Source organism: Vombatus ursinus, unplaced genomic scaffold (assembly GCF_900497805.2).
Source record: "Vombatus ursinus unplaced genomic scaffold, bare-nosed wombat genome assembly UNPS02001287.1, whole genome shotgun sequence".
Taxonomy (NCBI): domain Eukaryota; kingdom Metazoa; phylum Chordata; class Mammalia; order Diprotodontia; family Vombatidae; genus Vombatus; species Vombatus ursinus.
Genome location: NW_020941065.1, coordinates 20,341,310 through 20,355,820, shown reverse-complemented (window position 1 = coordinate 20,355,820; position 14,511 = coordinate 20,341,310). Strand labels below are relative to the sequence as shown.

Below are 14,511 nucleotides of genomic sequence, written 5' to 3'. Positions count from 1 at the left end.
AGAGACAGAGATAGAAATAGACAAGAGAGGCAAAGAAATAGAGAAAGAGACAAAGCAAGAGAGAGCCAGAGAGAAAGAGAAAGAAAGGCAGAGAAACAGAAAAAGAGAGGCAGAGAAACAGAGAGAGAGAGACAGAGAAACAAACAGAGAGAGACAGAGAGAAAGAGAAAAAAAGGCAGAGAAACAGAAAAAGAGAGGCAGAGAAACAGAAAGATAGACAGAGAAACAGAGAGAGACAGAGAAACAAACAGAGAGACAGAGAGAGAGAGAGCCCGAGAAACAAACAGAGAGAGCCAGAGAGAAAGAGAAAGAAAGGCAGAGAAACAGAAAAAGATAGACAGAGAAACAGAGAGAGAGACACAGAGAAACAAACAGAGAGAGACAGAGAGAGAGAGAGAGCCCGTGCGCTCAGAAAGGGCTCCCGGAAGGGACGATGAGCCTGGGCAAGGGGAGCTGGGAGATCCCTGATCCAGCCTCATTTCCCAGAGGCCCCTGAGGCCTGGGGAGGGGAAGTGATGGCCGAGGTCAAGCCTGGAGCCCAGCCTGGCATCCTCCGAGGCTGCTGGGTCCCAGCCTCGCGCTCCTGCTCTGTCACAGAGAGTCTGCCCCGGGCGGGGATGCTCTCACCACTTACGAGGGGTGCTTCATGGCCTCCAGGATCTCCAGCAGGGTGGAGGAGGTGGTCAGTGAGCTGGCCGGGAACTGCTGAGAGCTGGAACATGGTAAAACAGCAGGTGTAGTCGCCAGGCAGGTGAGTCTGGCACCCATCAGCAGAGCTCTGGCGCCTCCACAAAGGGGCCCGTGGGAGACCTCCAGGATGGCGAGCCAAGCATGGGCGGCAGGACTCGTCTTTCCCTCGGCTTGGCTGCCAGCACCCCCACGGAGCCCTCCCGTGGGCACAGACAAGCACTTCTACACCCATGAAAGCCGGACCCTTCCCTACAGTTCAAAACAGGGATCCGAAGCTGGGGCAGCCCTGCGAGGCCCGCGGCCCCAGGGGCCCTCACGGCACGAAGAGGCCGGCCAGAGCCAGCCAGGCTGCGTGGCAGATGCCAGCCCCACTTGCCACCGGGCCCAGCTGATGTCTCGGGCTCACCTGCTATCGCTGGGGTTTGCTGGCGGGTAGCCCTGCTCCCCGGCGGTCTGCATGCTGCTTCTGTCCACAGGCTGGCCCATGCTTATGCCCAGGCTGGTGCCATCTAAGGCTGGAGTGGCACTCTGATCCACTGAGACCTGCAAGGATGTGGAAAACAGAGTAAGCTTTATACTGATCGCCGCAGGCCCCGATTTCCCATTTCTCCTCCAAAGCAGCTTGACTTGATCAGAGGCCCCAGTGTGGCCTGGGGTGAGCTGAAGACTGAGGGGGCGGCAGCTCCAAAATGCCCAGCTGACCCTGAGGGGACAGAGCTGGCACCCTGACCCTTCAGGAGTTCCACCTCCGGACCACGGCATAACCCAGGGCAGTGGCAGCCTGACGCCATCCTCTTGGGGGGAGGCACATTAGGCAGGTGGCTTTACCCAATGGACTTCAGGCTGCTCCTCTACGTCTATGCGACCCCTAACGCCCCGGCCCTAACGGCGCAGAACCACAGACCGTGGGACCTCGGGGCCACCGCATCCTTTGTCCAAAGCTCTGCCAAATGGCAGTAACCAAGCCAACGCCACGGCATTCACCCCAGCTGTCAGGAAGATCGGCCGGTGGGACCAGCGCTTGGCGAAGCCAGGCTGTCGCTAAGCGATCACTACCCCTGTCTAAATGTCCACCAGCCCTCCCTTTACTGGTCCATCTAGAATTGTTCCAGGAGCCAGAGTCCAGCTCACTGGCCTGGAGTCCGCACTCCTCCCTCTTCCGACATCTGGGGCAGCACTGGCCGCTCCCCGATCCTGCCCACTTCTTTTTCCTATCAGTCTGAGCTCCACGCCAGCTAGGCATGAGGTCCCTTCCAGGCCCCACCTCTGGTGACCCTGTGGAGGAAAGAACACAGAGGCCAGTCTTGGAATGAACAGGACAGCAGCAGGAGAGCCCAGGTACAGAGAGCTGGTGATTCAAAGCAGAATTCCCTGGAACGACCTTTCTTTCCTGTCCTGGAAAGCCCACGGTTCGATTCCTTCTTCTCAGTCTTGGGCCCTCATACTCCAGGGCACACAGTAGGGCTGGAGGTGACCGGGGCTTCTCAAAAGCTGTACTCGTGAGTTCCTCTGACCCAGGCCTCAAAGTGAAATTCCACCACATCCCCCAGGGCCCCATCTGAGCAGGAACAGCCCTTCCCCACAGGAATCTTACAACTCAGATGCCCTTGCCCTAGGATGGCTGCGTGTCTGTCTCAGCCCCTTAACAGCGACTGACATCCTTATGGCACCTTAAGGCCTTTCCTAAGAGCAGGCAGGGCAAGCACTGTTCTGCCCATTTTACAGATGAGGAGACTAATGGCCACAGGTGAGATGGTGCATAAGGGTCAGGGAGGAGGCTCCAACCCTGGTTCCTCTTGACTCAGGACCCAGGCAGGTTCCCCCTGCACTGCAGGGCCTCCTCCCTAGCCTCTGGGCCTCCGAGCAGCAGGGCCCGTCTCTGCCTAAAGTCCATCTTTGATGCCTGAGCACATGCTGGAGTCTGTGGAACCAAACTAAGGGAGCAAAGTAGCACAGCACCGAGTTTGCCTGGAATTAGGCAGACCTGAGTTCGAATCCTAGGGCCTTCCCAGCTGCGTGACCTTGGGTAAGTTATTTAACCTTTCTCAGTTCCTCTGCTGTAAAGTGCTTTGCAAACCTTAAATGAGTGAATGTGATCCAGGTGTGAGGAGTCGGGTGAAGGCCTTTCATCAGCCCGTCTGGGTGGGTGCCTCCTGGCGATAACCAACAGTAGGTCTCAGGGCAGGGACGGGGGCTTATCCGTCATTACTCTACCACCACAGCCCAGTCTGGTGGTCCTGCCACACCAGGAAGGCCTGGGGGCGGACCTGGGGATGGGCCCAGAGACTCACACTCGTGTGTGAGTGACTGTGTGTGTGTATGTATGTGTGTGTAAGTGTGTGTGTGTTTCTATGTGTGACTGTGAGAGTGTGTGTGTGTGTGTGTGTGTGTGTGTGTGTGTGTGTGTGTGTGTATGAGTGTGTGTCAGGAGGCCACCACCTAGGGCACGCGGGCAGTGCCTGGGGGAGGCCATGGACTGACAGCCGCCCAGATGCTTTCAAAGATCCGAGCCACAGCAGACCCCAGGATTTAGGGGAAGAAAGCAATGCCCACGAGAAGCCTCAGAGGCCGCGTGTGACTGCGCACAGACTCAGCCAGGGATGCCCTTGGGAACAAGCAGGGCCAGCCCAGGCCACGGGAGCGGGGACAGGCCTCCCTCCCCACCACATCCCAACCTCCGAGGGTGCTCAGGGCTTCCAGCATGAGGAAGCCCTTCACTATTCCCCCACTTCCTCACACCTGGGACAGGGAAAGACGCCCGGATTCAGACTTTGAGGAGCTGGGTTCGAATCTCAGTTCTGAACCTTACAAAGGCTGTAACATTAACCAAGCCCCTTTTCCTCTCGGGGGCTCAGGCTCTGCTAAATCGTACGCATGCCTCAAATACCGCCTACCAATCCCTTCACCAAACTGAACACGTGTGACACGCTGATCTGCTGGGCCCTGGCTACCTATTCTAGGCCAGAGTTGGAGCCGCGAGCAGCCATCCCAACCTGTGGCAGACCCCCAACGGCCAGAGGCGCGCCAGCTGCCCTGGGCTCTGAAGCTGGGGAGGAGTGAAATCACGAGAGGGAGACAGATCCGGGGCCAAGATGGGATGCGGTGTTTCCAGGAAGGGGGTCTAACCTTTCTCCACTTTGGCCCTTCCCTAGACCCGGGCTGGGGGGTTAAGTTTGCTCCTCCACTTGGTTAAGATGGGAGGCACCGATTCTAACCCTTCCAGCAGGCCCCCCCACCAGCCCTCCATGGACATCCCCACGCAGAGGAGGGACGGCCACTTGCCAAGGACATCGTAGGGGAGGCGTTCCTTTCTCAATCAATCTGCACGGCTGTCTTTCTGGATAACTTCTGGGCCACCTTTCCATTGTCAGAGTCCGCCATCATAGGATTTCAGAGGTCATCTGGCTGTCCCCCCTCATCTGACCCAAGATCACATGAGCTGAATTGAGCCATCAGGTGGCCCCAAGCACAGCACAGAGCACGGGGTCTTCTCCCCCCAAGACCAGGGCGCTCTCCCCCGGCCTCTGCTGGCTTGCCCACCCACGGCAGCCGGCGGGCCCCAGCCCGTTTCCAGCCTCGTTCTGTCTGCAGAGCCGCCCCCCTGGCTAGCGCTGGCATTTCAATGGGCTGAAAAACAACAAAATCTGTTCCGCTGCTGCCCTGTTCTAACAGGCTCAGCTGTCGCCAAGTCAAATCCTACTGTGAGCCCGCAGCACGCCCAGGACAGGCAGCAAGAGGACGAGGCCAGGGGTCGCAGCGGGTTCTCGGCTCGGGTCTGCCAGGTGCCCTGCCTTCGGTCAAAAGTCTGCCTCTGCTACTACCACCTGTGTGACCACGGACAACATCAATGACCAATAATAGTAAGGTGGCATTCTGAGGTTTACGAAGCACTTCACAAAGATTATCCCACTTGATCCTCACAACAATCCTACAAGGTAGGTGCTATTAATTATCGCCATTTTACAAATGAGGAAACTGAGGCAGACAGAAATGAAGTGACTCTTCCAGGGTCACAAAGCTACTAAGGGTACAGTGCTCTAACCACTACGATACACTACGTCCCTCTGTGGCCCTGGGCTTTAGTTTCCTCATCTCTAAAATGAGGTCTCCTCCGATCACATCTGCGGTCCTCCGAGCCCTTCTCTACCAGCCATTTCAGTTCTGACATCTGACGTCCTAGAGCCCTTCGTTAAAGATGAGGAACAGAAAGCGGCTCAGCCCTGTCTCGGCCTTTGCCTCCAGGAGGCCCCACTGCTGCACCCCCTTCCCTCCTGAATTCCTAACCACCCTTCCATCCGAAGCCTGGCAGGGACCCCCGCCCCTGTCCAGCAGCCTCCTCAGCCGCCACCCCGCCTGCCTCACTGACCGTTCCTGCTCTGCGGTTAGCCTGCAATGTGCTTCTGGAGGGGCAGGGACCCTGGCTCATTGAAACTTTTGTGTTTTCTCCCAGCACACGGCACAGGGCTCTGTATACAACTGGCACTTTATAAAAGTTCGTGGAATGAATGGTCCCCAAATCTCATTTACCCAGCACTGGGGACTGAACACTTGGTGGCTGGCTGCCAATTCCACTTAGCCCTTCAATCCACCACCCCTCGTCTTTTTCGGTGCACCCTCCCCAGTCCGGCAGCCCAGCCCTGCTGGCGACGCGGCTGCTCCCCAGCACCCTCAGCAGTGCCGTCCCCCTCAGGTTCCCCAGACAGCCAGAGAGGAAAGGCTCTGGCCAACACCAGCCTGGAGGGCAGCGCTGCTGAGAAGGGCTGTGTCTGGGCCCAGCCCCCCTCCCCAGAGGGTGCCTCAAGAGAGGCCTGATGGCAGGTGGGCGCTGGCAGCCCCTGGGGCGCTGCTCTTAAACCTCCCCCTCCATTTCAGGCAATGAGCAGGCTCAGCCCGCCCCAGTCTGCCGGGACTGTGAGCCTCCAGGCACCAGACGGCCTGGATCTTAGTGAGAACTCACAGTCACATGGCGCTTTACAAAGAAGCTTCTTCCTACGCGCCTTGGGAGGTAAGCAGAGCACGCAGCAGTATATCCAACGGGCAGAGGAAGAAACAGGCCCAGAGTTGAGGAGCGGCATGCCAAGGTCTGGAGCTGGGACGTGAACCCTGGTCCTGAGCCCCCAGGCAGATGGGAGCTACGGACACGTTAGCTAGGAGGAGGAGGGCGCTGTCCACGGCACCACACGTTGCGCCAGGGACAAAAGGAATCTGCAGCAGAGAATGCTGGGTGCTTTCTACTGTCATCAGGGGTGCATTTATTAAGCACCTCCTATGTGCCAGGCACTGTACCTCACAACAACCCTGGGAAGCAGGTGCTATTAGGACCCCCATTTTAATGTGGGGAAACTGAGACAGACAGATGAAGTGACTTGCCCAGGGTCACACAGCTAAGTGAAGCTGGATTTGAACTCAGGTCTTTTTGACTCTAACCACTGAACCATCAGCAACCTAAAAATTACTGCTTGAATCCCAAAGGGCACATGAGTGCCCCTGAAAACAGTTCATGCAGATTCTTTCCCACCTGCCCAGCTGTGGCCGGAGGAAGGTGAACAGCAGCAAGATGAGACAAAGTCTGCTTGGAAAAGTGCAGGAAGGGCAAATGAGACAACGCACACAGTGGGTGCTTAATAAAGGTTCATCTCCCCCTCCCCTTCCATCCCTGATCACTATAGGAGTCTCAAGCACAGGGCTCATCAGACCCAGAGTGAAGCTGCTATTCTAAGCCAGGCCCCAGGAGGGAGGGAGGGAGGAAGAGAAGGAAGGAAGAAAGGAAGGAAGGAAGAGAGGGAGGGAGGGAAGGAAGGAAGGAAAGAGGGAATGAAGGAATGCCATCACATTTCTGAGAGGCCAAGAAGAATGCCCTTTGGTCCTTTTACTGCACTTGGTTTTCCTGCCCAGAGACCACCCTGGAGCACCGAGGGCCGCCTGGCTTTGGCCTCCTCTCCTGGACAAGAGAGGGCCCCCGGGAGGCGGGGAGAGCTCCAGTTCTGGAGCCAGACGACCCGGAGGGGTCGAGGCTGGCAATGCATGGCCCTGGGTGAATGCCTTCATCTCTCTGGACCTCTGGAGGCCCTGCCAGGCCCAGAGCTCAGGGTGTCTGATCCTAGTGCCACTTACACCCCCACATACACATATGTGCACACCCCTAAATACCCCCGATGTGTGTGCACACCCCCCCACACATACCAAACACCAAACACTTCCACTCCCTCCTGCTCACACAGAGGACTTTTTCAGTCCTTGAACCCTGTAATGTGCTCGACCCAGGTAAGATTCCCAAGCCAAGTGACACTTCCGAGTGAAGATGCTGGTGGTGGGCACAAGCCCAGCAACAGCCGAGGCCCAAACAGCCCAAAGGAGGACAAAGAGGCCATCCTGAGGAGGAGGCAGCGCGGTGGGGCACCCCTCGGGGATGTCTGTCCTCCTTTCCGGCTCTCTGCGGGGGACACCCAGCCCGGGGGCCCCGATTCAGGCGCCATCCAGAGCACACGGTCACCTCTCGACTGGTCTGCGTGGGCAGCGGAGGTGGCAGGGGGTTCGACTGACCTGGGGATAGAAGGTGGATGGTGCCACACGCGGGCTGCGGACAGACTCCGTAAAGAAGGCCCCCTCCTGAAGGCAGCAGAGGAAGAAGCAGCAGCCAGACCGAGGTGGTGAAGGAACAGAAGCAGGCACCAGCAGGCAATCACCAGGGGCAGTGGGCAGGGCACAGGAGAAAAAAACGGAGGGGAGAACAGGAGAGGGAATGAAAAAATCAAAGACTGCTCTGCGGAATGGGGGGGATGCCAAAGGGAGCAGAGGGGCGCCTGTGGCAGCAGGGAACGACCCCCCAGTCCCCAGGGCCTTCCCAGCAGGCATGGGGGTGGCATTCTCCAGCTCCACGGACGCGAGGGTCCCAGAGCAGGCACAAGCTGGGCACACCTCTATAACGCTGTCAGGTCAGGCACGCAGGCAGCAAGCATTTATGAAGCACTTACTGTGAGCCAGGCACTATGCTAAGCGCTGGAGATGCCAAGGAAGATTCGAGAGCCGGGGAAAAGAAAGAGTTCAGGGCAGGGAGCTTGTCCCATCAGGCCCCGAACGGCAACCTGGGGGACAGCCCCGGGTCACCTTCCCCCAACACTGGGAAGAATCCCAGTGGGAAAGGACCTTAGATGCCATTTACTACAATTTAGAGAAGGGGAAACTGAGGCTCAGGGAGTGGAAGTAATCCACCCAAGTCTGCACAGGTGGGAAGCTACAAAGCAGGGATTCGCAGTCAGGCCCGCAAGCAGCTTCTACTTCTCCACCACGCCTGAGAGCGAGGGGCTTGGACACGCGCCCCACGCCCGAGGGTGCGTCCTGGGACCTCCTTTGCATCCCTGGGACCTCCTTTGCATCCCGTTCCCAGATTACCGATGTCCTCTCCTTTTGTTTTTCAAACACAGCTGTCATTTCCCAGAAGCCTCCTCTCGCCACAGAGAAGCCCCGACCCTCTCACAGAGCCCAGAGACCCCCAAGTCCAAGCCCTTCATTTTAAAAGGGGAGAAACTGAGGTCCAGGGTGAAGAAATGGGTCAGCCAAGGTGCTCGGGGGGGATGCGAAGTCACATCCTCTGACTCCTCGGCCACCCTGCCTTCCTCAGGACAGCCACCATACGCCCGGGTCATCTCTCTTCTTCAGGGAGCCTGCCCCCCACCCTCTGGGGTCAGCATGTGGTGGAGGCAGGAAGGCCAGAAGGCCTCCCCCTCAACTATCTCTTGGTGTTGACCCCCCCCCTCGACCCAGCTGTGCCCTTTACTAGCAGGGTGACCTTGGCCAAGTCACTACCCCTCTCCTGGTCTCCATTTCCTCATCTATAAAACGACGGACTCCAGGAGATGGCCTCTCTGATGCCTCTGTCCAGCCCTGGTCTCTCTGGGGCTCCAGGAGCATCTCCCCAATCACACGCTGCCGACCTTGAACCTAGACCGCTTCACCTCAACATGCCCAGGGCAGAGGTCATCCCCTCCCTGCCCCTGCTTTTCCATTTCTATCAAAGGCACCCACCCTCCTTCTAGAGTTTAACATGCACTAAGACTTTGGGGACACCCTGGATGTACTTATTGATTCTCCCAGTAAAATGTAGGCTTCCTCAGAATAGGGAGGGCACCTTGGTGACGCAGCGGATAGAGCGCTGGGCCGGAGTCAGGAGGACCTGAGTTCAAATCCGGCCTCAGACATTAGCTGTGTGACCCTGGGCAAGTCACTTCGCCCCGTTTGCCTCAGTTTCCTCATCTGTAAAATGAGCTGGAGAAGGAAATGGCAAACTCTCCAGTATTTCTGCCAAAAGGCAGCCAAATGATGGTCACTAAGGAACACAGCCCTCCAAAGTCACCCAGCCCAGCCCTGGCCTGAAGCAGGCCTCCCCTCTGCAGCTCCCAAGCACTGGCAGGAGCCTCACTCCATCCTTCGGAATCTCCCTGCATCATGGAAGGTTAAGAAGTCCTTCCTGATACCGAGCCAAGTTTGGGCTCCTCAGGCAGTTCCAGGCCCCCTTCTCTTCATACTGGAAGGAGGGCCCAGAACCACCGAATTCGAGGGTTGGAGGGGACCTCAGCAGTCCCCAGCTCCAACCCAAGACCTAGCAGGGGCATCAGCCTCAAGGACGGAGAGCTCATCACCTCTCAAGGCGGCCAATGACAGCTCTCCTAATCGAACTATTTGCATTTTCTTTCCAACGTTCCTGGTTCTGCCCCCTGAGACCAAACAAAACCCCTCCAACCTCTCCTGGCATGACAGCCCTTCAAATAATGAAGATGGCTGTTCCATACCCCAGGGATCCTGCCATGATGTGTCCTCAAGGCCCTCCGGCATCCTGGCTGCCTCGACTTGCACCTGAGCCAGGGCCCCCAGAACTGAGCGAAGCCCTACCAAGGTGGTCTGACGAGGCCAAGATCACGCTCAGGGCTTTGACCGCCACATCACGGGACGGACTCTTTTCGGGCACCCTGCTGTCTATCCACACCTCCCCCATCCCATGCTGGTGGCAAGACCACTGCAGACCGTGACTGGCACCCAGCATGTTGATTCTTCCTCCCAGTCCAGTGACATCTGAAAATCTGGTACCCGTGCCACCGGGAAACATGTTTCCACACATGCTGAGCACCCGCTCCGAGGGCCTGTCGCGGGAAGCTTCTTGCCAATTGAACACCGAACCACTGATGAGGGACTGACTGCTCCTGGACTCCCATCGTCTGACTAAGTCCGCACCCCGCTCACTAGGCTACCTCCTAGTCCACATCTCTCTATCTTCCCCAGGAGAACCACAGGAGACGCTTTACAAAGCATGCTAACACCAAGTAGATTCTAACTCCTGCACTTCTCGTCTGCCAGGTCAGTAACCCTGCCAGAAAAGGAAATAACGTGGATCTGGCAGGACCATGATGGCTCTAGGTAATCAATGCCTCCCTTTCTACGCGTTCGCAGACTTTCTCTTTAATGATCCTTTGTACAATTTTCTCCAGCGGCTAGGTGGCGCCACAGTGCACAAAGAGTACCAGCACGAGCCAGAAGACTCATCATCGTGAGTTTAAATCCAGCCTCAGACACTCATTAACTATGTCACCCAGGGCAGGCCATGTCACCCTGTCTGCCTCAGTTTCCTCACCTGTAAAATGAACTGGAGAATGAAATGGAAAATCACTCCAGTATCTCTGCCAAGAAAACCCCAAATGGGGTCACGAAGAGTTGGATACAACTGAAACAACCGCGTAACAAAACATTTTCCCAACGTCAAGCTCTCTGGCCTATGGTTTGCAGACGGCGTTCTCTTCCCTCCAAATCAGGACTGGCATTCTCCAGTCCTGCAGCACCTCACCCATTCTCTGGGGTCTTTCAAGTAACACGGACAGTGGCTCAATAATCACATCCACCAGTTTTTCCCAGTACCCGAGGATGTAGTTTTATTCCTTTGGGGCAAGTGACTCCAATCTATCCAAGGTAAGTGGGTACTCTCTTACTAGCTCCTTAGTTGTTTTGAACGTCAACTCCCTATTAAGTCATTAACCAGACTGGAGATGGCACGTTTCCCAGTCCCCGAGCCGTCCTCATCACCCTCCTCCGAATGAACTCCACTTTGCCAACGTTTCTTATAAAACGTGGACCCCAAGCCGGCTACGACCCTGCAGGCTCGAGAGGATGCAGGCAGAGGAACCCACCCGACTATTAATGCAGCCCGAGGTGGAGACCGCTTGTTGGCCGCCATGTTTGTCTCTGCTGACTCGGGCTGCACGTGGGAATCCACTCTGATTACCACGTCTCGTCTTTCTCCTTTGAACTGGTGCCTCGCCACGTCCTCCCTGAGCTTCCTTGTTTATGCTGATCCTTCTCGAGTCTTATTGACCGGATCTGGCTCGTCATTCTGGTGTGCCGAGGTCTGGGGAGCTCCAACGCGTTAGCTGTGCCCAGGCCTCTCAGTCTCTTCTATGCTGTGATTCTCCAACATGGAGATTTGTCCGAGGTGAAGGAGTGAGTCAGTGGCAGGGCTGGGCCTCCAGGTCAGGCAGGTCTCCTGAACATCTGAATCCGACCCCCGAGGCAGCCGGCCACAACGCGCTGTATACAGCAGGCCAAATTCTTTCTCCTTTGAGCCGTAAGGAGAAGCAAACAAGACTACGGCTTTGGGTGCCGAGTGCGGAAGGAGAGACGTGGCAGCTACACCCTGCATGCGGAGCACCCCCCTCTCCTGAGAACAGAAGCGCTCTTGCTCCTTCTGATCCCACCCCCTCCACCTCCCAAACACCTGCTCGCCAGATGAGCTGGAGCTGGGGGGCCGGCTTGTACTCAGCCCAGCTTGCTGACGAGGCTAATAAAGACTGAGCCCTGTGGGTGCCCAGAGAAAGTGTGATGGTGCTGCCTGGTGACGCGGGCCCTGAACCAACGATGCTCACGGCTACCCACCTGCGGCACATACACGCCCCCATGCCTCAGACGGGACTCATCGCTGCAGGAATGGGAAATGTTCTTTGGAGAGCGAGCAGTTCAGTCTGACGAGCCCACCGGCTTCTCACCCCGGCTCCTCACCCCGGCTCCCAGCAGGCCGACCTCAGGCCCAGTCAGCTCTCAAGGAGACACCAATAAAGGCAAGGCAAAGGTGGGGTCTGTGAAGGGTGCCAGGACTGTGTCTGAATGTGACACGGTAATGGTCACACAGGACAGGCCAACAAGATGGGGTTCAATCTGCGGGATTGGAGGGAACCCCCAGAGCGATGAGACCACCAATCTAGCAGGTACCTGGAGAGCAGCTGACCATGGATGTCTCCGATTCCGGAGCTGATAATTTTCCCAACATGATAATAATGCTCCCCCTCTAAAGGCCTGCTATCCAATTCCCCCTCCCCCCTTGGCCCTCCCACTGAATTCCTCCCTACTCAGCTGAGAAGAGACTGAATCGCCTCCCACTAGAACAAAGAGCCAGCAGCAGAGGACCACCAAAGCAGCCCCAGTCTACTGACAAAGGCCTTTGTCTGGGTGTGCCCAGGTACGCCGTGACAGCTCCAAGCCAATCTGGTATTCCACAACTCATTTTCAAGTTTTTCTTTTTCAAATAATGTTGAGTTGTGAATTTTCAAAGATTAAGTCATCTAAGTCCATGTTTCTTTCAAGATGAATTAAAATAACGTCCTCTAGGACTGAAGGTTCACTAAATGCTCCTATTTTAAAAGGAAAAGAAAATAAATAAAATAGAATCAATTTGCCCAGGTGCACACCTGCCCTGATGAAGCATGCGGCACATCTAGGTGCACTCACGATGTATTTGTGAAAGTCACACAACTCTGTGACAGCGTGCACGCTCTCGAGAGCACTGATGCTCTCTCCGGAGCTGCTACGTCTAACAGCTGGGGCCCAAGCAAGACACATGAACCAGGGAGCACAAGCCTGTCCCAGGACCTCGCCATTTTCCAAAGCCTTCCCCATAAGCCTTGGGCCGGGTGGTCCCAACAACAGAGAACGGCAAGGGCCTTACTAGCCATCTGCCTCTTCCGGAGAAGTTGGGGCCATAACCAGGGGAAAGCCTGCAGCCCCTGGGGCGCCGGTCAGGACCACCTAGACATCCAGCGGCTGAAACGACAGCGCAGGCCAGCCAGCGACGGCCCAGGCAGGGAACTCATCCAGTTAGTGGGAGAGTAATTAGCAAAGCATTCGGGAAGGGAAAGATTAATCAGCTCACTCCCCAGGCCCACAGGACACCAGAGGGAATGGCAGCCACGCCGGTGAGCGCCGCCCTTGCTCACCTTTCGAGGGCTGTCCAGGTAGGTTGGCGTGAGAGCCACGCTGCTGTTCTCCGCTGGATGAGCGGGGCCCTTGCCAGCATGCAGACCGGCTTGTTGCTCTCCCAAGCACCTGAAAGAAGGGGGAAGAATGATTCCTGAGGACCGATCCTGCTACCTCCGCGACAACTTACTAAGCCGCTGCTGGAGCAGACATCATAGCCCAACTGTCTCCTTGTTCGTGCTTTCACTCGGAGGCAGGAGGAACCTGGGACCCGAGCCGACTTCCGACATTGGCTGGTCGGGAACAAGACGTGAGCCCTGAGCCTCGGTTTCTTCATCTGTGAAACAGGATTTAGCTCACAGTGTTGCTTTGCAAACCTTACCTCTCTAAAAGTCTCTTTAACATCCATCCTCTCACTTATTATTAGCTGCTTGAGGGTACGGTATCCTTTATGTTTGTACATACCTCCCCTAGCACCGTATCCAGTAGGGGCCTAATAAATGTTTGTCAGATGATTTCAAGTACAGAAAGGCCTTTCCTAAAATGAAAGACCCTGCTTGGGTCACTCCCCACCTCTGGGCCTCAGCTTCCTTATCCCAAACTGATGGCACCGGACAATGTGATCTCCAAGGCACATTCCAGCACTAACGAGTGTTCTTTCACTGCCCCCATGCAGAGGGTCCTCCGTGAACATGGCTAACTAGCGACTCGGGCTCAGGGGGCGCAAGCTGCCCAGCACTGGGAGCTCCAGAACAGTGATTCCCCAGGAGGATGGAGTCTGTTTCCACCGCCCACAGTGGGAGGGAGCTCAAGGCTACACCAGCAGGTGTGAAGCTGCCTCTGGGTGGCCAAACCGAGAAAAGGGCTCCACGCAGGCAGGAAGCAGCAATCTGGGGCGAGACAGTGGCTTCCAGCTCTCTGCCTCCCCACACCCCCCACTCCCTCTGCCAAGGGTCTGGCTAACAAGCTAACATTTCAAAGTGGAGAACACCTTCTCCCAGGCCACCAAAGCATCACCCACTTGGGGAGTCATGACCACACCTGGTGAGGCCTCTTCTCTGCAAACCGGGCAGGACCTTCAGCAGTCACACAGCCCAGCTAAAACCTGCAGTGACTCCTTCAACGTCACCCTGAGGCCGATGACACCATCAGTGAGTCAGTCGGCAGAGGAACATGGCAGCCCAAAGGGCATCTCGGCCTTGGCACGAGTATAGACTCCATGGGTGGAGATGATGCGTGGTATGTCTGGAAAGGGGCTGGGGCAGGACTGCAAGGGGCCAGCCCGCGTTTTAGCCAGGAACAACAGGGGATTCCCTAGAGCGGATGGAGCAGGAGGGACATGGCGGCCAAGGCAGAAGAGATGGACAGGACTCCCCAATCGACTGAATCTATGGGGTGAAGGAGGAGTCACAGATGACGCCACAGCAGCAGAGCTGGCGGAAGGACTGAACGCCAAGCCTCCCCTGAAGGAGGGAGCCCTGGTCCTCGCCTGGCCACCCTACTCTGTGCATCCCCGACCTCTCCAGGCACCGCCTCCCCCCATGTCAGGGTGTCTCCTCCTTCCTCACCTGGCCTCCCTACTCTGCGCAT

At 56.7% G+C, this 14,511-nt stretch overlaps 1 protein-coding gene across 11 annotated transcripts in view; it reads right to left on the bottom strand.

The window, feature by feature from the left end:
* DEPDC5 (DEP domain containing 5) overlaps nt 1-14,511 on the bottom strand; it is a 116,588-nt gene that overhangs the window by 13,421 nt on the left and 88,656 nt on the right. For 5 of the 11 annotated variants that reach the window (XM_027864031.1, XM_027864050.1, XM_027864076.1 and 2 more), the window contains 4 exons: nt 12,942-13,050; nt 7,234-7,299; nt 1,097-1,233; nt 635-712 (listed from right to left, as the gene is read on the bottom strand). In XM_027864031.1, coding sequence (XP_027719832.1) covers nt 635-712; nt 1,097-1,233; nt 7,234-7,299; nt 12,942-13,050 — 390 coding nt within the window. Of the gene's footprint in view, nt 1-634; nt 713-1,096; nt 1,234-7,233; nt 7,300-11,607; nt 11,887-12,941; nt 13,051-14,511 lie in introns of those variants that run through there. The other 6 variants (XM_027864059.1, XM_027864069.1, XM_027864090.1 and 3 more) reach the window with 5 other exon arrangements.